The 23,770-nt window shown below is 36.2% G+C and overlaps 1 protein-coding gene across 7 annotated transcripts in view; it reads left to right on the forward strand.

Annotated features, from left to right (window-relative positions):
- Positions 1-23,770, forward strand: part of ATP8A1 (ATPase phospholipid transporting 8A1) — a 239,196-nt gene that overhangs the window by 91,315 nt on the left and 124,111 nt on the right. For 5 of the 7 annotated variants that reach the window (XM_086705145.1, XM_086705146.1, XM_086705149.1 and 2 more), the window contains 5 exons: positions 4,584-4,628; positions 13,648-13,720; positions 16,075-16,180; positions 17,372-17,454; positions 22,344-22,393. In XM_086705145.1, coding sequence (XP_086561271.1) covers positions 4,584-4,628; positions 13,648-13,720; positions 16,075-16,180; positions 17,372-17,454; positions 22,344-22,393 — 357 coding nt within the window. The remainder of the gene's footprint in view (positions 1-4,583; positions 4,629-13,647; positions 13,721-16,074; positions 16,181-17,371; positions 17,455-22,343; positions 22,394-23,770) is intronic. The other 2 variants (XM_086705147.1, XM_086705148.1) reach the window with 1 other exon arrangement.

A 23,770-nucleotide genomic window follows, 5' to 3' on the forward strand; every position in this document is an offset into this window, starting at 1 on the left:
CACTTCCAGGCAGGAGTTCTAAATAGCAGGGTTCTCCTGGATCCATTGATGATAATCAGCATTAACCACTGTTATATGACCCTGTAGGGTTGAGACTGGTAAATATTAAAGTAGTATTAAGGGTTGGGGCGCCTGCGTGGCTCAGTCAGTTAAACATCCAACTCTCCATTTCAGCTCAGGGTATGACCTCATGGTTTGTGAGTTCAAGCCCCACATAGGTCTCTGTGCTGTCAGCTGTTTGGGATTCTCTGTCTCCCTGTCACTTCCCTGCTTGTGCGCTCACGCTCTCTCTCTGTCTCTCAAAAATAAATAAATAAACTTAAAGAGTTAAGAACTGTCAAAATTTAGATTAAGCTTCCAGTAAGACAAATTCTTCTTGGGAAAATAACATCTCTTAATACTGAGGTGCAGCCATAAGGCATGACCCCTAGTCCTAGCTTTGTAACTGACTCACCATGTAACTATCAATAATTCTTTTCAAATGTTCTAAATTCCTTACAATGAGGATAGTGAGATATGGTATCTCTACAGTTTTTTTCCAGATATAAAATTCTGGATATAAAAATCAAAAAAGTGTGTTTAGAAATTAAAAAAGAAAAAAAAAACAGGTGTTTCTTTGTTTGCAAAATTTAACTACATAAACAGACATACATCTCTTTCCTGGGTGATATATCATGTTTCTGAGAATCCCAGAAGCCTTGCTGAGTGAAGCTAGTTAAACTGCTTCCAATAATTATGTTGTATTGGGTATGTGCTTTTAGGATCCTTAGCCCTGATAGCGCTTCATCAGCATCCCCTCCCCCAAATATCCTGATGGACATTTGGAATGTCAACATTGTAGAGTTGTTCATATATGAAGTTGTTGATCCGGGAGGCTTCAGATACTTAGGTGTTTACAGTAGGAGGCACACCACTGTTCCTTAATTCCACCAAACTCAGCAAGAAAAGTAATTACTGTCAACCATCTTCCTATGAGAATTTCCTCAGGCACTCTCGGGTCATCAGAACCCAGATGGGGAAATAACATGGTTTTGCAATCCCATTTGCACTATAGCAGTGTTAACACTTGTTTAATATGGGGAACTATTATGTACATGCACTTTCAACTCCAGCAGAAGAAAGGATGGTATTTATCCCCCCAGGATGTGGCAAAGCAAAGAACACCACACATTTTCACAGACTAACAAATGCCTTTGGGGTCACAATTTCAGAACTGATCCTCCTTCAGCATTTTTAAGAAGTAAAACAAACCCTAGTTTTACCCTAGGTAAGGAGTTCTGTTGGCTTTTATGAGTTTAAAGGATAAGACTTGAAGTATAATTTTTTCCTAGCATTCCTTAGATTTGTGAAAAGATTTTTAACACTGAAAGCAGTGCTTCAGAATTTAGTCTTGGTAAGTTTTCTCTCATTTGCCATAACCACTGCCCCAAATTGGATTTATGGTGGGCAACGAAATAAAGATTTGTACATGCTTAGCAATGATTATTTTATAGCGATCCACTTTGTCAGATTGCCACTGTGCTTAAACTTATTAGATTGTTTCATTAGATCTTTCTTTGATTAAATGTAAAATGATGTCATTTGTAAATTTAACTTACTACAAACTAGAAATTCTACTGTTAAACATTTGTTAAAGTGTCATTTCCACAAATTCCTTCCTGTAGAGAATGAGTCAGTTTTATCATAGTAACTTAAATACCATGAATGGCTAAAGAGGCTTCTATGTTCAGTGTCTAGGACTCTCTATACAGTGAATATTATCGGCATATATAATACAGTCCTAAGTATAATCCTTTGTTGATAATTTAGACCTTACTATTAGATTAAGCTGATAAGCTGGGCAAGGCTTAACATAGTACAGTCTCTAAAGTTAAAAAAAAAATTTCTAGTACAGAAACTAAACTGATTTTTGTTGACTTCGCCATTTAATCAGTGTTAAAAACATTTCATTGACATTTTCCCTTTAAGTAAATAATGAATTTTCTAAAAAGCAATCTTTATGGAGAGACGCCTGGGTGGCTCAGTCAGTTAAGTGTCTCACTTCAGCTCAGGTCATGATCTCATTGTTCATGAGTTCAGGCCCCACATCGGGCTTTCTGCTGTCAGATCCTCTGTCCTCCCCCCTTTGCCCCCCCCCCCCCCACCGCTCACGCTGTCCCTGTCTCTCTCTCAAAAATAAACATTAAAAATATTTTTTAAAAAGCAATCTTTATGTATTAATACAATATGTGAATAGCTTAACATGATGGTATTTTGTTTAGCAATATGTTTACTGAAAGGATCAGTACACTGAGAAGAGATTCACCACAAGAAATATCACAATTGTCATAAAACTTCCCCCCAAGGTCTAGATTATAACCAACAAATTTATCTTACCACCCACCATGGTAAGAGCTGGGTAAACACCATTTGTTTGCTTATTTACATACCTGAACAAATATTTTTATCTCCTTCTCTGTATGTGACGTTTTGTTAGATGATGGGGATGTAACAGCTTTTAATCTAATTAGTTTATGACCTAATTAGGGGTTAATGGATGTGAATTAAGTCATCAAACAAAAATAAAACACAGTACAGAGGTCCATTTGAGTCTGTGATGGGGATTTGATCAAATCAGGCAGGTCAGGGACTGCTCTCTGAAAAAGTGATACTTGAGCTGAGATCTAAGAATGGGTTTGGTTAAGTGAAGAGCTTACCAGGCAGATACAGCAGTGTTGACATGCACACACCAGCAAATGACCAGATAGCACATGCATCCCCGAGCTGCTGGAGCAGCAGCCATGGGCACATTCATGCAGACAGGTTCAGTAGCAGGTGTGTGGTTCTCCTACTGCTCATCTCATTTGAATAGTGCTCAGCTCAGCCTCAGCCAGGGCTGGACCAGAACCGGGGAGAGGGACCCTGAGCCTTCAGCTTTGCATCGTTTAACCTGTATGACTTGAGAAGCAACGGCCTGTCTCCTGATGTGAGATCGGCCACTGCTGTCCAACACCAGTGCAACTTGGCAGAGCCTTGGCACGGTGTTTTTGCTTGGGTATCACTGGCCCTCCTCTGGTATAGTGTGGAGGGCTAGAGTCCAAGCTTTGAGGTTGATGAGAAGTGATTGCCTTAAGCGCTGGGCTTCAGCCAGTTTCCACAGAGTGTTTCTGGGAGTCCAGCCCACAAGAGGCTTGGTTAGCCCTTCCTCTCAAGCATCAACAAAAGTCCTTTGGTAAACCAGAGGAGAATAGAGAGAGAGAATAGAGAGAGAATAGAGAGAATAGAGAATAGAGAGTAGAGGGGACTGCCTTTTATGACTATGCCTTGCATACTGCTCTGGAGGAGGTTTAATGCTTTGGAGGTGGAAGAGGTGCCTTGGAATGATGAGGCCCACATATGTCATAGCCAGTTGGGTGGAAAGGTAAAGAGTGGGATGGACACTGAGGGAGTGAAAGGACACCACAAGTTTTCAGTGAAATGTTACATTTGTCAAAAACAGTGACTTTACATTTGTACTCAACTCTGTATTTTTTTTAAGCCCTACCTAACAAATTTAATTTAAAGAAAAAATATGGAGTGGTCATATATCGTTAAAGAAATGAGAGATGAGAAAATCTGTTCTAGCTGCTGAGAGAATAGATCTTACCTTTTCCTACCACAAAAGAAGAAATGGTACCCATGTGACAGAGGTGTTAGCTAACACTGTGGTGGTAATCATTTTGCAGTATGTAAGTGTATCAAGTAATCATGTTGTATACCTTAAACTTGTACAGTGTTATACATCGATTATATCTCCATAAAGCTGAAAAAATTTAAACAATGAAAATAAAAATTTAATAAATCCGTGAAGAGAGGAAAGAAAATCTGCTCTGTCATGTAGTAAATGAACCACTTCTGACTAAATGCATGACTGGCTGGTTGAAGCAAAAGCAATACATCAGTCAGACTTTTCCTGGTTCTCAAATGAGCTAACGGATGAAATTAAACTTATTGATGAATGTGTGTTCTGTTTGAGATAACAAATGGCTTAATGAGTGAATTATGGTTTCAGTGACAAATTCTATCAGTTCATCTTTTAAAATGCAGTTCCATTTAATTATAGAAATGTAATATTTTACTGTAATATTATACCTGTTTAAAGACACATTACTTCATGGTGGTTAAATTTACTTCTCAAATGTACCTGGGAAATTTTATCAATATGATCGTTTGTTCCTAGGTATTAGCATGTTTGTTTCATTAAAATACTTTATTCTGATTATACAACATGTAATTAATTTTCCATTGGTTTTAGCATGTATTTAAACCTCTAGGTTGAAATATTTCTTTTTGAATATTCTGTGAATAAAATGAGTAAATTCCATGGTCAAGAGGCAATTTGGCTTTCCTATTATAGAATAATTTTGTAAACCTGCTCAGTTACCATAAATCATCATGTTCTAATTCTATGCTAACTGCCATTCTTTCAAAATCAACTAAAAGTTCATTTTCTTAACTTTTTCAAGATCCATCTTTCAGTACTTCCTTTATTCATGCTTTTATGTTTTGAGCCTTTCTGTGATTATTTTTTCCTCTCTTTCTGCCCCTCCTCTTGCTTTCTGAAGCCATGTCCCTGAACCTGAGGATTATGGCTGCTCTCCTGATGAATGGTAAGCTGCATGGACCTTTCTGTCTCATTGATTCCTTTAAGAGATTTGCATTTTGTTGTTTTGATAAACACATTTCACTACTTTCGGGGGGAAAAGCATTATCGATAAAATAGGGTAACAATGCCGTAAAGTATGTATTTCTTAAAATCCATCGAATATCCTTGACTTCCTATTGTGTAACCTTTAGTCATGTTACAAACATTTAATTTAATGGTTAGGCCTGCTAGAGTTCTGCATTATGTATCTGTAATAAAGTCTGTAATGATCAACTTTGGGTCCCTGGGCTGTGACCTAGCTGATTTCAGTTGGAACTCAAGAAGTTTGATGTTTTTTAGCGCAGCACTGCCACCTTCTGCTGCTCTTTACGTACTCTACAGAGCCACAAAAAAGATGCTATTGAAACCTACCTAAGAAGTGGAAATGCTCTTCACATCTTTTCATTCGTTTGCTAAATCTAAATGAATATGGGCTAGAAAAGGAATATTTTTAAAATTAAATGTCTGGGACAAATGTTGGAAGACTAATGCTACCAAGGACTAAAGTTAACTGGAATCTAATTAATTTTAGAATTAATTAAAGATGGCATTTTATAGTTTTAATTTCTGGATTTTTGTGTTCCCTTAAACCACCCCCCCCACATGGATTTACATTTTCATTTACAACAGTATAAATTTATTTTGCCGTTTCTCTAATTCATCATGATTTAGTGGCCAATGAAACTTCAGAAAACAGGTTCTTTTAGTGCTGGTAACTATAGAAAACATTGTGGTTTTATAAGTGGTTATATTTTTATTTTCAGGTTATACGTGCGTTTTATGATTTAGCCACATTTCCAATATGCATGGAAGTCCAATAACATTATTTAATCTTTTTCAACTTGAATTTTATTGCAATAAAGTGGAGATTTGGTAACAATTTGCAGTAAACCCCATACCTATAATACTGATAGAGACAGCTGTTTGGTTCATGTGATAACTGATGAGTCATCACATCTAAGCTCATTGCTTGGAGCGTCTTCCAATTTCAACACCTACATACAACTGAATAATTTTTACCATTTTTAAAAATATTCCAAGGCTTCTTACTTTTGGTAGATAATTCAACTTTAATGCTGTAGATATTCCCTTTTGTTGAATCCTTCGAGAATGTAGTAAAATTTTGACCATCTTTTTATTTGTTGTTTTTCCATAACATTAATATAATTCTATTAATACTGTTCACTAGTGTAGAATCAATACACATTTTTCTAAGAAAGCTCATTTCTTCTTTTTTTTTAATGTTTATTTATTTTTGACAGACAGAGACAGAGCATGAGCAGGATAGAGGCAGAGAGAGAGAGAGAGACAGAATTCAAAGCAGGCTCCAGGCTCTGAGCTGTTGGCGCAGAGCCTGACGTGGGGCTTGAACCCACGAACCATGAGATCTGACCTAAGCCAAAGTCGGACGTTTAACCAACTGAGCCACCCAAGTGCCCCAGAAAGCTCATTTATTCTTAAGAGAAGGAAATTACCATTACCATGTTTTCATTAAGATTGAATGGAAATGTTAAAAATTGTTATTTATTTACTCAGGTCATTTAAAATATCCTACTTTCAATAGAAGTTGTTTTATTACTTTTATCACTATTGGAAAGAGAGGATGGCATATTATCTAGTTAACTTCTTTTTGTAAAACACCGTTTTGGAAAATGTGATATTTGATACTCTAAACTAGATAACCCTAAGAAATGCCAGATTTTGCATAAATTGTATGATTCCACTTAAATATTAGTCTTTTAAAAAAATAACCATAGGGAAGGCATTTATCACCTTGATAATAAGGTGAGCTTTATTTTAAATATATGCTTAGATTCCCCATCCATCAGGTAGTTACCTGTAGACCTGCAAAGATGAAAGAATAGACGATACTTGAGTCTCTGTTCTGTCCCGGCTTTCTGCAGTGGTCAAGGATGCAGACGTTGGATTCTGACCACCCAAGTTCACATCCTGATCCTACCAGTGCCCTTGAAAAAGTCACCTAATCTCTCTGCCTGCCGGTCCTCATCTGGCAGAATTTGAACATCATAGGGAGGTTGTGAATATTGAGTGAGTTCTGTTTTTAAAGTGCTTAGAATAGAGTCTGGACATAGTATACTCACAGAGACTGTTAGCTCTGATGTCTCTCATTCAGTCCTGATGACACATTTGAAGAGTTGTGATTGACGTGACCATATTAGAATTGGTGAAATTTAGGCAAAGTAACTTGCCCCAAAGTACACAACCAGGAAATGTGGAAGCCACAGTTAAAACCTCACCCAGCCTAGTTAGACAATAGGTGCTGGTCACGTTATGTCCTATAGAACTTAAAGAATTTTAAAAACATACGCTTTTAGAGCACAAAATATCCTTACCATTTCAGGCTTTTTTTTTCTTTCTTGTTAAGGTGGCAAGAGCAGGTACAATTTAACTGTTTTGTGAAAAGTTAGCACAGGGAGCAAAATTTTGCACATTCCTAAGTGTGGAATCTCCCCAACCTCATCCACTTGATTTTATGTTGCCAATAATACCAAGATCAAAAGTGTGATCCTGAAAAAGAAAAAAAAAAATGTAATCCTGGTTGAATCTTATGCTCCAGGCATCTGACCACATCTTCATGATGCTGGTCTTCAAGGATAAACTAGAGAGTGTAGATGAGTATATAAACCCAAAATCAAAGTTCATTCCTGTCTGTCAACAGCTTCACATTTCAATGTGAAGTTCATTGAATTCCATATATAAAACCTGTAGCCAGTATATATTTTACTGCCCTCCTTGAACCATATTCACCACAAAATGTCAAGTTTAAAAAACACATAATATTTAACACTTAAATGTATGTAGATGATTGTACATTTAATGGAATTTGAAGGCAAACCTATAATACTCTCTTGAGAGTATCTTCAAACACATTCCCTTGACATTAAAGATAATGGATGACAGGGGCGCCTGGGTGGCGCAGTCGGTTAAGCGTCCGACTTCAGCCAGGTCACGATCTCGCGGTCCGTGAGTTCGAGCCCCGCGTCAGGCTCTGGGCTGATGGCTCAGAGCCTGGAGCCTGTTTCCGATTCTGTGTCTCCCTCTCTCTCTGCCCCTCCCCCGTTCATGCTCTGTCTCTCTCTGTCCCCAAAATAAATAAACATTGAAAAAAAAAAATTAAAAGATAATGGATGACAGGTGTAGCTTCACTGACTTAAATATATTAGTGTAAATAGTTTACAGAGATAAGATCATTTCCCAACCAGTAGCCACTTCAAAGTTGGTATGGTTTTTTTTGTTACTGCCAAGTATCGTAAGCTAACATATAACCTTACAGAGTAATTCTTTTCTATTAAAAATCTACCAATGGAAAAAAAGTTCTGCTTATTCTATTCATGTAGTCCTAAGATATGATTATTTTTCAAAACTGTATATTTCCATAGCCATTTTTTTCTTTTCCTAATGTTCACTGTGGAAAATTTCAAACATAAACAAAAGTAGACAGGTTACGCATTCACTCACTTCAATAATAACGTACTCAAGACCAATTTCATCTTTACTTTCCCTCACCATTATTTTGAACCAAATCCCAGATAACATATTTGTTTTCCTTAACTATTTAATATAGATCCCACACTATTCTGGTATATTTTTAAGTTAATGCTAATGAAGATGATTCTCCAGAAGGATTCCCTTTTTGTATTTTGTGCTTAGTCATTTCACTGTGGTTATTAGTGTTATCATAATATCAGTAGATAGTACTATTTTCTGGTCTTATTTTCTCATTTTATTCTGATATATAATTATGTATGGAATGAGTGGCATTTATTTTTCCTGCTGCAGCAGCTAGACTCGTGAAAACATTCTTCCCGGTATGACTGCATAATAATGAGATCTAACACATCCAAATTAGTGTTAGTCTTGAAAGTAGTTACGTTGACAGGTAATTTATTTATTCCAATGATGCAGCCGTTTCACAGAATGTTTTTGGAACTCCTCCTTTGTAATTGCCTTCAAAAACATTTTGAGCCATATGGAAAAGTAGGTCTTACTACTTTGGTTAAAACCAATGTCCAACAAATGTATTATCGAATTCTATCACTTATTCATATTCTTGGACTTGACTGGACACGACTCTGAATAACAAAGTCCTTTTTTTTTTAAGTATTAAGTTTATTGTCAAATTGGTTTCCATACAACACCCAGTGCTCATCCCAACAGGTACCCTCCTTAATGCCCATCACCCACTTTCCGCTCCCTCCCACCCCCATCAACCCTCAGTTTATTCTCAGTTTTTAAGAGTCTCTTATGGTTTGGCTCCCTCCCTCCCTAACTTTTTTTTTCCTTCCCCTTCCCCATGGTCTTCTGTTAAGTTTCTCAGATCCACATAAGAGTGAAAACATACGGTATCTGTCATTCTCTGTATGACTTATTCCACTTAGCATAACACTCTCCAGTTCTATCCACGTTGCTACAAAAGGCCATATTTCATTCTTTCTCATTGCCAAGTAGTATTCCATTGTGTATATAAACCACAATTTCTTTATCCATTCATCAGTTGATGGACATTTAGGCTCTTTCCATAATTTGGCTATTGTTGAAATTGCTGCTATAAACATTAGGGTACAATTGCCCCTATGCATCAGCACTCCTGTATCCCTTGGGTAAATTCCTAGCAGTGCTGTTGCTGGGTCATAGGGTAGATCTATTTTTAATTTTTTGAGGAACCTCCACACTGTTTTCCAGAGTGGCTGCACCAGTTTGCATTCCCACCAACAGTGCAAGAGGGTTCCCGTTTCTCCACATCCTCGCCAGCATCTATAGTCTCCTGATTTGTTCATTTTAGCCACTCTGACTGGAGTGAGGTGGTATCTGGGTGCGGTTTTGATTTGTATTTCCCTGATGAGGAGTGATGTTGAGTATCTTTTCATGTGCCTGTTGGCCATCTGGATGTCTTCTTTAGAGAAGTGTCTATTCGTGTTTTCTGCCCATTTCTTCACTGGATTATTTGTTTTTCAGGTGTGGAGTGTGGTGAGTTCCTTATAGATTTTGGATACTAGACCTTTGCTTGCTATGTCATTTGCAAATATCTTTTCCCATTCTGTTGGTTGCCTTTTAGTTTTGTTGATTGTTTCCTTTGCAGTGCAGAAGGTTTTTATCTTCATGAGGTCCCAATAACAAAGTCCTTTCTAAAAATTAAATCTCCTTTTAAGCGATTTTAATTTGCAACCGATAGCATCATTTAAAAGTAGGAGGTACAGAAGTCTAGGTGGCTCAGTCCCTTGAGCTTCTGACTCTTGATTTTAGCTTGAGTCATGATCCCAGGATAATAGGATCGAGCCCTACATCAGACTCCACATTCAACATGGAGCCTGCTTAAGATTCTCTCTCTCTCCCTCTGCCCCTTCTCCCCTGCCCATGCACACAATCTCTCTATATATAATAAAATAAGAAACTTAAAAGCCAGAGGCACAGATCCTTTCAAAAACTGGTGCTTTATAGTCACACTACCTTTGTCTTCCTGTGTGTGCACATGTGTATTATATGTATGTGCATAATGTATACATTTAGTGTAGGCTGTGGCTGATGTGGATTTTATTCTTGTTTTTAATTTTTAATTTAAATTTAAAGTTCATAATGCAATGACATGTTGCAAATTCAAATGGTATAAGGAGGGGAAGATTTTCCTCCTTTCTCTCTCTTTGAGCCCTTCATTTCCCCTCCTGGAGGCAGGCAGTGTAATCAGTTTCAGGTGTATCCTTCCAGATCTGTTCTACATATATACATGCACGTATTTTTTTCTCATGTATTTACAGAAAGCAAAGCATACTATGCGCCCTGTTTTGTACCAGCTTTTCTTTTGACAGTGCATCTTTTTGGTTGGTCCAAGATCAAATGAAGAGCTTCCTGGTTTTTGTATAGTATTCGTTATGTGGATGTACCACAATTCTTTAAAGCAACATCTTTCTTAGTACTTGAGTTATTTCTAATCTTTTGCTATTAAAAAAATGTGCTGCGAAGAATGAATTTGTACGTACATTTTGCACTAGGTAGATAGCTAGTGTAAATTCCTAGAACTGAAATTACTGGATCAAAGGATACATGCATTTTAATTTTGGTAGAAATTACCCAATTGTCCTTTTGAGAAGTTATGTCAATTTTCATTCTCACCAATGGTATGATTTATCTTTTTCCATAATCACAACAGCACAGAATTGTCAAACTTTATTTCTGCCAAATTGATAAATTTAAATTTCATTTCTCTTATTTTCAGGTAAACCGGAGCTTGTTTTTAAAGCGCTCGTATTTCCTCATCTGCTCATTGTTCTGCCATATTGTTGATCTCTGTCATATTGGTTTCTGGGAGTTCTTTCTATTTTACAGAAACTGACCTTCATTATATGAGTTGGAAACAGTTTTTCACTTGGCTTTTGATTTTTGCTTGCAGTAGTTTTTGCTATGCAGAAACATTCAATTTTATGCAGTCAGATTTATCTACTTGTTTTGTGAAGTACGCATGTGATACGTAGGCATTTCCCACTCCTAAGTTATTTTAAAAATTTTCCCCTATCTTTAGTATCTTTATTAAATTGTTCATCCATCTGGGGTTTATTTGGTTTAAGGTGAAAAGTATGGCTCCACCTGTGTTTTTCCTTTATTTCTAATGACCTTAGAAAACATTGTAATGAGTGTTGAATTTTAAAAAAATGTCATAGTCCATAATGTCATATATGAAAATAAGTAGTACTGACTGAAGCCATATACATTCTAAATTTTCTGTTAATTTTTATTGCTCTGGGGGATCTTCATTTTTGTATACTCAGGGAATAGTTATTTACAATGTATCCTAGTTTTTAAAGAAGCCTTCAGGAAGCTACCATTTATGTGGCATTGTGGGCCACCTGCTTCTTATTCTCCTTACCTTAATGTTACACTCCCTATCTTATTCCTTCCTGCAAAACACCATAATTTGTCTCCTTGTATGCCTCATGCCACTTGAAAATTTCTGTGGAAAAATCTAACAAAATGTTGACTTGACATTTGTATTTGTGAGCGGTTTGCTGATTCATACAATTTTGTCAACTGAGTTTAAATTCTCACTTTTACTTTTGAGGCAGTTGGTTCTTATTTTGAAATGACATGAGCCTTCTAATTTTATGTTTATTTTACTAAAAGTGAATGTTTTGTAAGATTTCAGAGAGGAGTAGTGAGAGCTCCATGCCTGAGTTATCCAACCCAGGCTATGTGGATTAGCAGATGATTTATTTGTAGTTTTTATGATCTTAGAAAAGAAGCCACTTCCTGGTTGAAGAGTTCTTATTTAGCATTATTCATGGTAGAAGAAGCTACATTGGTAAATGGAGGGTAGGATGTGTGCGTGTAAAGATTTCAATTGCACATCTAGAGTTATTTGTTATAAATACATTGAAAGTTGTATCAATTATGGTAACTGTGATTTATGAGATTAAAGGGTTTCTGTTGAGATTAACAAGACATATCTTCAGATTTGTGAAAGCTTTTAGTCTGGAATCCTTTGGAAAGAAGATAGGCCTCCACATGCAAGATGTTACTATGATTATTCCTTGACATTTCAATTTATCTAACAAATAAGTAGGAATGTATAACTAACAACCATTAATGAATACATTTTAATAATAGGGAGACTTTATGGAGCCTCAGAAATAAACTCTTTTTAAGAAATGGTAGTATTTGGAGGAAAACTTATGTCAATTTTTTATGTTCCCGTTGATAAATCATTTAAAAGTTACTGGATTTTTCCCTCTATCTTTAAAACTAGAGGAAAAGTAGTAATGTGTTTATTCTGTCTCCTAGGGATGTTTTGAGAATTCTAAACTACTACATGCTAATGAAGATGTACTGTATTATAATTTTCATAATTAATAGATCAAACTACTACATGTAAATGGAGCTGTATTTTATTATAAACGTTCTAACTTCCTCCTTTGGTTTATGGGAAAAATATATTTCATTGATACTGTGTATGTTTCATTATTTCAAATTCTTTTTTTCTTCAATGTCTCCTTCCTTTCAAACTGCTGGATTTAAAATATGAAACTCTTGCTATTTGGCATATTGGCATTGATAATATTCTGTAACCTGTAAAAATTGTGATTAAGAGCTTTCTGGGTTATAGCTATTTATTACTGGATACATATTTTTCCTTGGTGAATTCCAGAATTTTTTTTTATGCACAAAAGGTTAGATGTATATATTTTCACTGAACCATTGCAAAATACACCCTTTAGGTTTGACATTCCCACTTAAATGCTGCTTGTTCTTTTAATCTCAACATCTTGATATTAAACCACATGGCCATGAGATTAATAATAGCTAGATTACAGATGCAATTTTGATTCCATTTATTTCATATGTAGTACATAAGTGTTTGCTCATCCAAAGATAGCCACACCACAAAAAAATCCCATATATTTTTATGATTTGTTCTTCTTATATAGACACAGAACAAGTGATATATACATAAATATACCAGATATCTGTTAGTGACAGATGTTGATAAGATACATAAAAAGCTTATTGCTTATATTTTTATATTTCATATGATAATTCTATAATGTTAGCCACTACAAATAAAGATTTCTCATTGGCTAAAGTAAAGGAATCAATATTGTTTTTTATAAGAACTTGATTCTCAAACTCTAAAACCTGGAAAAAATTAACAGGAGTAGAAGAAATTAAATTCCAGGTATTTTAAAAGTTTTATTACTTTTTAAAAAAGTTTTTAAACTTCATGTGGCCACAGTATAATTTCACTCCAGAAAAATGAACTATAAAATACTATTTTTATTATACTGCAAAAGTCCATTACATTTTAGAATAATTGAAAATATTGTATGATTCAATTATGAAATCTTTGATATCTGGAAATGCAGACTATATTGAATCTATTAAGGGTTTGCATAATGATTTATTTAAAAAGTTAGTCACAAATAGAACAATGACTTGTATCAATGAACCAGTTTTGCTCCATTTATTTTCCCCTTCAGGCAGAGCTCACAGTTTGGAGACGAAAAAACATTTAGTGATGCATCATTGTTGGAAAACCTCCAAAATAATCATGTAAGCAACATAAAACCATTATCTTTTTGTTAATGAGTGAAAGCTAATGAGTATTTCTCTGGATTATCGTCTCTCTTTATATATTCTTTTTTTTCAGGATCATTTTTAATACTTACCAAAATCTATTGTTATTAAATCCTTTTACCTGGTCAACAGAAATTCATGGTTATTAGAAATTCAGTTTTAATAGTATTGTTGATCAATATTCTGTCTTTTCAAAATGTCTTATATTAAATAATTATAGAACTCTGTATGAAACAACTCACTCTTCACCATTTCAGAATATCTGTAGAAATGCTAGAAATGAATTACCTGCTCAAAACAATAGGCCAGTGCCAACTCTGTACAGTAAGAGTACAGAGTACAGAGTAAGAGTACAGAGCTCTGTACAGTGCCGACTCTGTACCTGCTGCTCAGAGTGACTGCTCGACTTATGAAGTTATTGTCACTTATAAAAATTCTGTCAGATTAAATGATACGGCTTCCTGAAGTTGACACCCCAGAACTTCATCAGTACTGACTCATCACCCCAGCCCTCATCAGTACTGACTTCTAGAATATATCCTGTTTTCTTTCCTTCCTTCTCACTTTCACGACCCTCGTCCAGACTCCCAGCATTCCGCAGCCAGTCTCCTTGCTTCCATTTTTTTCCTCTCCAGTTCTTTCTGTGCATGGCAACTGGAATCATGGAACTGGAAGTCACTTCCATCACTTCTCTGTTCAAAACCGTTCTCTGGCTTCTTAACTCACAGCCATACACGGTCCGGCCCCTACCTAAATCACCAACCTTGCTTGAGCTGCTTTCTTTCCCCCAGCCCATACTGGCTTCTATTTTTTCAAACACACTTCATTCTTTCCTTCTTTAGGACCTTTTCAGTCATGTCTGATTCCTGCTTGATGCAAAACTCTTTGCTCAGTTCTTCATGAGGCCAAACGTCATCAGACTGGCCCAAATCACATTACATGATATTTGCACATTCTCTCCTTTATGGTCCTTTCACACTATAAATAAATATTTGTGTATTTATCTGTGTTCTTTCTTTCCCACAAGTTAAGCTTCATGCAGCAGGGACCATGTCTGTTTTGTCTACTGTACTAGCCTGAGAACAGATTTTTCAAATAATGTTATGATTTACCCTTCCAATCACTTCAGTTGTGCTTTCGTTTAATTTGTTGTTTTTTTGTTTTGTTTTGTTTTGTTTTTTGACCAAGACCATAGGAGAATATTTTTTATTTGATATTTCTTTTCATCGGGGGCCAAACAGGAAGATGTTTAATTTAAAAGATCTGACTTCTTGGGGCGCCTGGGTGGCGCAGTCGGTTAAGCGTCCGACTTCAGCCAGGTCATGATCTCGCGGTCCGTGAGTTCGAGCCCCGCGTCGGGCTCTGGGCTGATGGCTCAGAGCCTGGAGCCTGCTTCCGATTCTGTGTCTCCCTCTCTCTCTGCCCCTCCCCCGTTCATGCTCTGTCTCTCTCTGTCCCAAAAATAAATAAACGTTTAAAAAAAAAAAAAAAAAAAAAAGATCTGACTTCTTGGGGCACCTGGGTGGCTCAGTCAGTTAAGCGTCTGACTTCGGTTCAGGTCATGATCTCACAGTCCATGAGTTCGAGCCCCACATCAGGCTCTGTGCTGACAGCTCAGAGCCTGGAGCCTGCTTCTGTATCTCCCTTTCTCTCTGCCTCTCCCCTGCTCATGATCTGTCTCTCTCTGTCTCAAAAATAAATAAAAACATTAAAAAAAATTTTTTAATTAAAAAAAATAAAAGATCTGACTTCTTTTTTCCTATATGCTCTAAGTTCCTTGCAGAAAGGATCCGCTTTTATGTCTTCCTCAGGCTGTAAGAATCCATTGTACATAGTAATTGCTCAACCAAATCTTTGTATTTAGTAAAACATGTTTCAGATTAGGGTTGTAATTTGTAGAGAGAGGGAGGGCAAAGCTTTACAGAGAGGTATCCTGCCATCATCACTGCAACAAAGTGGTGGAACCCTAGTAAGATCCAATGCCAAAAGCTTAATCTAATCAAGATTTAGAACCAGGTAAATGAGCATTTTAGAATTTCTCTCATGTCTTCTAAGGGCAGGATTTGACTATATCTACCTTTTTCACTGTGCTGTTTTTATTTGGTACCACCAAGTTGTCTTATATAATTGTTTGAAAAATTAATGAAAGCATGTAGGAAGGAATGATTTTAAAAATACATTCATAGTAACTGTTGGCTTCTTAGTTGTCTATGCCCTCACACCTTCAATGCTTTACAGCTACAGTCTTAATAGGCATGAAGTAATATTGCTATCGTTAGTGTCAAAATGTTTAGGTGAAAAAGGCTGAATTATGTGTTTATTTCTTACAGCCAACTGCACCTATAATATGTGAATTTCTTACAATGATGGCTGTTTGTCACACAGCAGTGCCAGAGCGAGAAGGCGATAAGATTATTTATCAAGCAGCATCTCCAGGTACAAAAGAAGGAATTATAGTATATTTTTTCAGTGGAAAATTGTTCTGAAATTTCAGGTTGTCTAGAAAAAAAATCAGTTTAATTTGAAAATGAAATAACCAAGTTATGGGGTTTTTTTTATTAAAAAAATGTGTTTACTAATTAGAAAAACTTGGCTTTGAGAATTAAATATATAGGTTAAAATATGTAACTTCATATATGTAACTTTTGGTATATGACATAAATTGTATGGAAATTTGAATAACAAAATTCACACAAGTAAAAAGTACTAAAAAGTACTCACATATAGTAAGTTCTCCCTTCTTTGAAATGACAAATTTGCTTTCCTCTTTTGGAAATGATAATCAAGGAGCTTGAGTATTTCTTTGGATGAAGAAAATTCACACATTTGAAAGGGATTCAATAAAATATGTATTAGCATGGTTATCAATATTTAATACTTCGGCTTAATTTTAAACCTGTTTTCAATGTAATTAGGCAGTCAGTTTGATGATTGCAAGACTTTAGGAAAGAAAGAATATATTTTAAAGAACTTCATTTTAAGTGTTTTAGCTGTATTCTAAGCCAGCACCCATGACCTTGTAGAATGTACCAAATTCCTAAAAGGCATAAAAAAATTACATCTCATTTTGATTTAGTATGGTGATGAAAGTAATACATGATAAAATAAAACATCAATTTATTTATATCCATTTCTTTTTTTCCTTTGTCCAAGTTTCTCTTTTTTTTAGAGTTGGCACACAATGTTATATTAGTTTGAGGTGTTGACAGTGCATTTATATCCATTTAAATTGAATCCTCAATTAGTATTTTTTTTTACATTCAGTGTTTTAGGAGAAAAGCACAAATGCAAGACAATTTTGTGCGTTTGTTTTGAGAAAGGTTTTCTAGAGAATATGTGTAACCAAAGGTACATTTAAATTTTCCTTCTTAGCTGTGTATGACTAACAGTAAAATATGTCTCCTGGTTCTATACATGTCTCAGATCCTTAAGATGATTCTACTCATTCCTTTGGCATTGTCATATAATTTTAAAAGAAATGGACTTCAATAACAGGGACCAGAATAAACAGAATTTTAATTCTTTTAAAATTAAACAGAAAATATATTACAATAATGTATTTCTGTTGTACTGGGGATAATTTTTCATCTCACTGTGTATTTGCTTTCATTTGTTTTCCTAAAACAGATGAGGGAGCACTGGTCAGAGCAGCGAAACAACTGAATTTTGTTTTCACTGGAAGAACACCTGACTCAGTGATTATAGATTCCGTAAGTTATTTATTTTTAAGTCTCTTTTTCATCAAAGGAGTGACATATGCATAACTTCAAAGATCAAATCATAGCAAAGGATCATAATAAAATAGACGTTCCTTACTCTAATCCCCTTCTTCAGAAGCAGCCATATCTCTTTCTTCAGGCATGTAAAAATCTCATATTTTCAAAAGCATATGGGATTAATGATATAGGTCTTGATTCTTCATTTTTAAACCTATCTACTGACTTTGTCTTCTGTTAGGTTAAATGAGGATTTATCTCTCTTGATTCACTATCCCTTCCTGATATTACTGTAGTTACATGACAGTTTTTAGTTAAACAGGTATTCAGACCCAATTTTTAAAATAGGCAAAAGACTTGAACAAACATTTCACAAAAGAAGATATATGAATGGCCAGTGAGCACATTAAAAAAAAAAAAAATCATTAGTGAACAGTGAAATTCAAATTAAAATCACAGTGAGATGCTATATACCCACCAAAAAGGCTAAAATTAAAAACACTGGCAGCACCATATGTCAATGAGAATGTGGCGCAAGTGGAGCATCCATATGTTAGTCGATATGTTAAACGGCACAATACCTTTGGAAAAACCCTTAGAGTTTTCTAACACAGGTAAACCTGCACCTGACCCAGCAATGGTACTCACCACTCATAATGACCCAGGAGAAATGAAAGCATGTGTCCCCAGACATCTAATGGAATGTTCATGGCAGCTTTATTCAGAGTAGTCAAACGGTGGAAACAAACCAAACGTCCATCAACAGGAGAATGGGTAAACAAATTGTGACATACACATACAATGGAATATCCAAACAGTAAAAAGGAAGGAATTATTGATTCATCAACAACATGGGTAAATCTCAAAAACACTATGTTGAAGCAGAAGAGGCTAGACACAAAGGCATACATGCTCTCTAGTTTCATTTATATGCAGCTCGAGGGGCACCTGGGTGGCTCAGTTGGTTGAGCGTCCAACTCTTTTTTTTTTTTTTTTTTTTTTTTTTTTTTAACGTTTATTTATTTTTTTGGGACAGAGAGAGACAGAGCATGAACGGGGGAGGGGCAGAGAAAGAGGGAGACACAGAATCGGAAACAGGCTCCAGGCTCTGAGCCATCAGCCCAGAGCCCGACGCGGGGCTCGAACTCACGGACCGCGAGATCGTGACCTGGCTGAAGTCGGACGCTCAACCGACTGCGCCACCCAGGCGCCCTGAGCGTCCAACTCTTGATTTCAGCTCAGGTCATGATCCCAGAGTCCTGGGGTTGAGCCCCATGTCGGCCTCTGCACTGAGTGTGGAACCTGCTTAAGATTCTCCCTCTCTCTCCCTCTTCCTCTGCCCATCTCCCCTGCTCACACTCTCTCTCTCTAAATTTAAAAAAAAAAAAAAAAAGACACACACACACACACACATATATATATATATATACAGCTCAAGATCAGCAAAAGTGATTGTGGGGATAGAATTCAGAACAGTGATTGCCTCAGAGTCAGGGAGGAAATGGATTGGAGGAGGGCACAGCAGTTTATGGGGTGATGGGAATGTTCTCTATCTCGATTGGGGTGGTTCCACAACTGTACCATTGTCAAATGACACAGTTTTCACTGACCTATACACTTAAAGTCTGCATACTTCATTGTATGTAAGTTGCATCTCATTAAAAAATCATCATTTAATGTTTGTTATTATGCCTTTACCAGTGTTCATAGTTGAACGTTATTGTATTCAGGAATTTTTTTCTCTTTTTGTTTTTCCTGTTATAAATTATTTCCTGAAAATAATTTTTCCTTTATTTCCTAAAGATAAGTCCCTTATCTTTTTTTCAATTGCCTTATTTATTTACTTATTTATTTAACCTATTAGTGATTGTTGCCATACCTTCTTGGTACACTCTTATCAGTACAGCCACACCATGTAATCTGTCAGTTGGCAGTTCTTACCTTGAGACCTCCCCATCCCTCTAGAAATTCATCATTCTTTTTGGTCTGTGCCAGTGTCGTCTAAGACCTGCTTCTACAACACTTGGGTTTTGTAGATTTTCTTTTGATTTTCTTCCATTTTGAACTATTTCCTATATCTCAGATCTTCTTCGTGAACTTCCTTGTTTTGATGGGATACATTTCTTGTTGGTTTCTTCAGGTTAAAAAGTCATTCTCAAAGCAGAGGACATAGTAGTGATAGTCCTCCATAAGTCCAGCTCCTGACTCTCAGGATCTCAGATACACTAGTTGATGGGTCACCATTCTGTTCACAGTTGTCATCCTGGAATTGGTTTGTTGTCTTCCTGGGGACTTTCTTTCTTTTTTTTTTTTTTTCAAAATTTTTTAATGTTTTATTTTATTTTTGAGAGACAGAGCATGAGTGGGGGAGGGGCAGAGAGAGAGGGAGACACAGAATCTGAAACAGGCTCCAGGCTCCAAGCTGTCAGTGCAGAGCCTGATGCGGGGCTCGAGCCCACAATCATGAGACCTGGGCCAATGTCAAATGTTCAACTGACTGAGCCACCCAGGCACCCCTTCCTGGATACTTTCTTTACCTCTATTCTGTGTTAGCTCTTTTTTTCCCTAAATCCTATGTCTTCCTTGCTCTTGGTTTACTCTTTTACTTTTGTGGAATACATTCTTTAGTGACTTTTTGGAAGAGATACATAGGGAGTAATTTATTTATTTAGATAGTCTGAATAAATATAGAATTCCAGGATAGAAATTATTTTCCTTAGGAATTTTGACTGCTCCACTATATTTCCGGTTTCCAGTACACCTAACTGAGAAATCAGAAGCCATTACGATTCCACAGGTTTTATGGCTTGCCCCTGCCCACTCCCCCACATTCTAGAAGATTCCAGGAACTTCTCTCTTCCAAGAGTTGGGCTATTTCATAAAAGTGTACCCTACCGGGAGTATTTTTAACCCTTTGTCCTGAGCACTGGTGGACCCTTTTTTTACATTTGGAAAATTAAGTTCTGGAAAATTTTTCCATTTTCCTTCCCTCTTCCCAACCTACTTTCTCTTTTTAGAATTCTTGAAGTAATCTTTAACTTTTGTCTTCTGCTTTTCATGTCTTTGCCTTCTCTACTTCTTGAAACAGTTCATCAACTTTATCTTCTCAGCCTTCTACTCATTTTTTTTTATTTCTTCTATCATGTTTTTGGTTTCAAGAAGCTTTTTTGTTCTCTCGATATTTCTTTTTTAATAGTATCCTGTTCTTCTTTCATGAATATAATACATATATTACTTGTCTCAGAGGAATAATGACAGTTTTTTGAAATTTTCATCTAAAAAAATTTTACAAGCATTTAACAAAGCATTTAATTACAAAGCATTTACAAGCATTTAAACTACAGATTTTTCCGGAATATAAAATGGTCTCAAACTGTCACTGCAGTTGCTTTGTAGTGATTATAGTTTGGGGAGAAAATGTACTTCACCAAAAGGTAATCAACTTCTAAATGTTCTTTTCCTAAGTTTTCTCATTTTCTACTTAGGAGAAAAGAATGGCATTTAATTACTGTATCCCTTCATATGGAATGTATGGTAGACTCTACCAGGTCTTTGACACACATTGCAATATGCAGAATAATAAGGCAGTTTCCTCCTATACTACCAAAGAGCAGTAGCCAGGGTATAAATATGAATCCTAAAAACATAAGAATTATTACAAACAGTCTCATTGTTTTAGACATTTTCTTCATGGTTCCCATTAAAAAGCATGTACTGGCTAATGCAGCAGGATTTCCAAGGGTATATAACACTGCAAAAAAAGTTTTATGCCACCAGAAAGGCACAGTTATCCAGTTCCAGTAATAGAACAGAAAATGCCACGTATGAATCATATGACAAAGCACTTCAGTCTGGTTTTGAAACTAAGTGAAGAGACATTCAGGCTGCTCAGGAGCCTCTTGTGCCCATCAGGAAACCCAACCCTGAAACTCTGCAGGTCAACTTGAAATTTGGTTTTGAATTCTTTTTCCTCGAAATTGCTTTTATCGGTTTTTTTTTGATATCTCTGTTCCATGTTAGTGTCCTTAGATGTCTGTTAATCTTATGGTTCAGAATGAGGAATTTGAAAGCTGATGTGACGGTTCTGAGCCTACAGGGGTATTTGTCTACACTGAGCTTTACTCTAGGGTGGTCTGGGGGGATTTGTTTGGGAAGTCATAGTGTCTGTACCTGTAAGGCTTCTCTTGGGCTTATTGAATTCCCCAGAGAGTAATGTTGCAATTTCTGCCTGGGAAGGTCTGGCTGAGTAGCTATGGGTATTGGGACCCAGCATTTAATATGAATATGATCGCAGTGCACAATGTATCTTCAGCTGTGCCAGTCAGCTTCTAGACAAAAGGATGGGCCAGTGCTGAGAGCTGCTTTTCAAGTGGCTCCTACCCAGTTCTTCCCATTTTAGGCCCCTCTTTTGTCTCAGAATTCTAGAGCTCTCTGCTTTCTCACATCCTTAAACCATTTAAGGATTATGTGGTATAAATCAAGTGGATTGTCAGCCTTTCCCATGACCACTATAGCATTCAGCCTTCTTGTATCTGCTAAGATACCATTCATTGATCTGTGTTCTAGCTTGCAAATTTCTGGTGCTGTTGTCCTCTTTCTGACTTTCCTGCTATTGTAAGGTTTGTTTTGGTTTTTTTTTTTTTTTTCCTTTTTTTAAGTGTTTACTCTAGTTTTAGTGAGACTTTGGGATAGACAGAAATTAAATGCATATGTTCAGTCTTCCATCTTAACCTGAAAGTTAATAAATTCAATTAAAGAGGATATATTCAGAAGGGACGCTTTGTTTGTGCTATTTTTTACATTAAAACTTCATGCATAGGGTTTATTTCCAAAAAGCCAAAGTACTTCCAACCTGATGTAATCACGTATTCCTTTTCTTCTAGTTGGGGCAAGAAGAAAGATACGAATTGCTCAATGTTCTGGAATTCACCAGGTAAAACAGCTGCTCTGTGATTTATATCTGTGAGATGAAATTCTATACATTTTTGTTTTTCTCTTTTAAATAACTAGGAGTGTGCTTTATTTATTTAGCTAAATTTATTTAGACAAAATACTAAAATCATCAGTGTAGTTTATAATTGTCATAGCTGCCAATAAGTCATGAACACCCATCTTCAGAGTATTGCAGGACATGACTCCTGGAGGCAGTGTAAAAATATTTTTGAACATAGCTGGTCTGCATCACAACTGTGGAGTATAGGACCAAGAGTCCCATGGCTGGTGATCTGGAAACATTATACTTAGATGCACTAGGATTTATGTGTAGTGAAGATGAATCAGAGTCAAGAACCCAGCAGTCTAATTCTGTGTTCATTGTATCTAATTATCTTTGAGATTTCAGAAACCATATCCATCCCTCCATTTAGGTATAAAACCAGTTACCATCTAGTAGGGAAAAGCAGAAATCAAAGAGATTATCCTACTTTATTTCTTAAGGTCAAATAATAGATGCCTTCTAATGATAATCAGTGATATCTCCGTGATTTTGGCTTTTTTATTTCTTCATGACTATGCAGTTTCCTAACCTACATTCTTAGGGCAAATAGGCCTCAGGTAACAGGATGGTTTTTAAAGATTGCATCGCCATTAACAGGGCACTTAAGACTAGGCCACGGCCAGGAGGTAACACTGCTCTTCAAGGAAATAAGAGTTTACCTAAATCCTTGAACTTTCTCCTACATAAGGCAAGCTTATACACTCACTGACTAGAAAAGGCATCTCCTACATTATGGAGGTTCCTCAAAAAGTTAAAAATAGAACTACCCTACAATCCAGCAATTGCACTACTAGATATTTACCCAAAGAATACAGAAATACCAACTCAAAGGGATACATGCACCCTGATGTTTATAGCAGCATTATCAACAATAGCCAAATTATGGAAAGAACCCAATGTACATTGACTGATGAATGGGTAAAGATGTGATATACATACACAATGGAATATTACTCAACCATAAAAAAGAACAAAATCTTGCCATTTGTAACAAGGTAGATGGAGCGAGAGAGTATTTTGCTAAGTGAAATAAGTTAGAGAAAGACAAATACCATATGATTTCACTCATGTGCAGTATAAGAAACAAAGCAAACAATCGTAGAGGAAAAAAGAGATGAAAACCAAGAAACAGACTCTTAACTAAGAAGAACAAACTGATTACAGTTACAGAGGGGAGGGGTGGTGGGGGATGGGTGAAATAAGTGGTGGAGATTAAGGGATGCATTTGTCATGAGCACTGAGTATTGAATGGAAGTGCTGAGTCACTAAATTTTACATTTGAAACTAATAATACACTGTATGTTAACTGGAATT

Source organism: Puma concolor, chromosome B1, assembly GCF_028749965.1.
Source record: "Puma concolor isolate L17-30 chromosome B1, mPumCon1.1.hap2, whole genome shotgun sequence".
Classification (NCBI taxonomy): domain Eukaryota; kingdom Metazoa; phylum Chordata; class Mammalia; order Carnivora; family Felidae; genus Puma; species Puma concolor.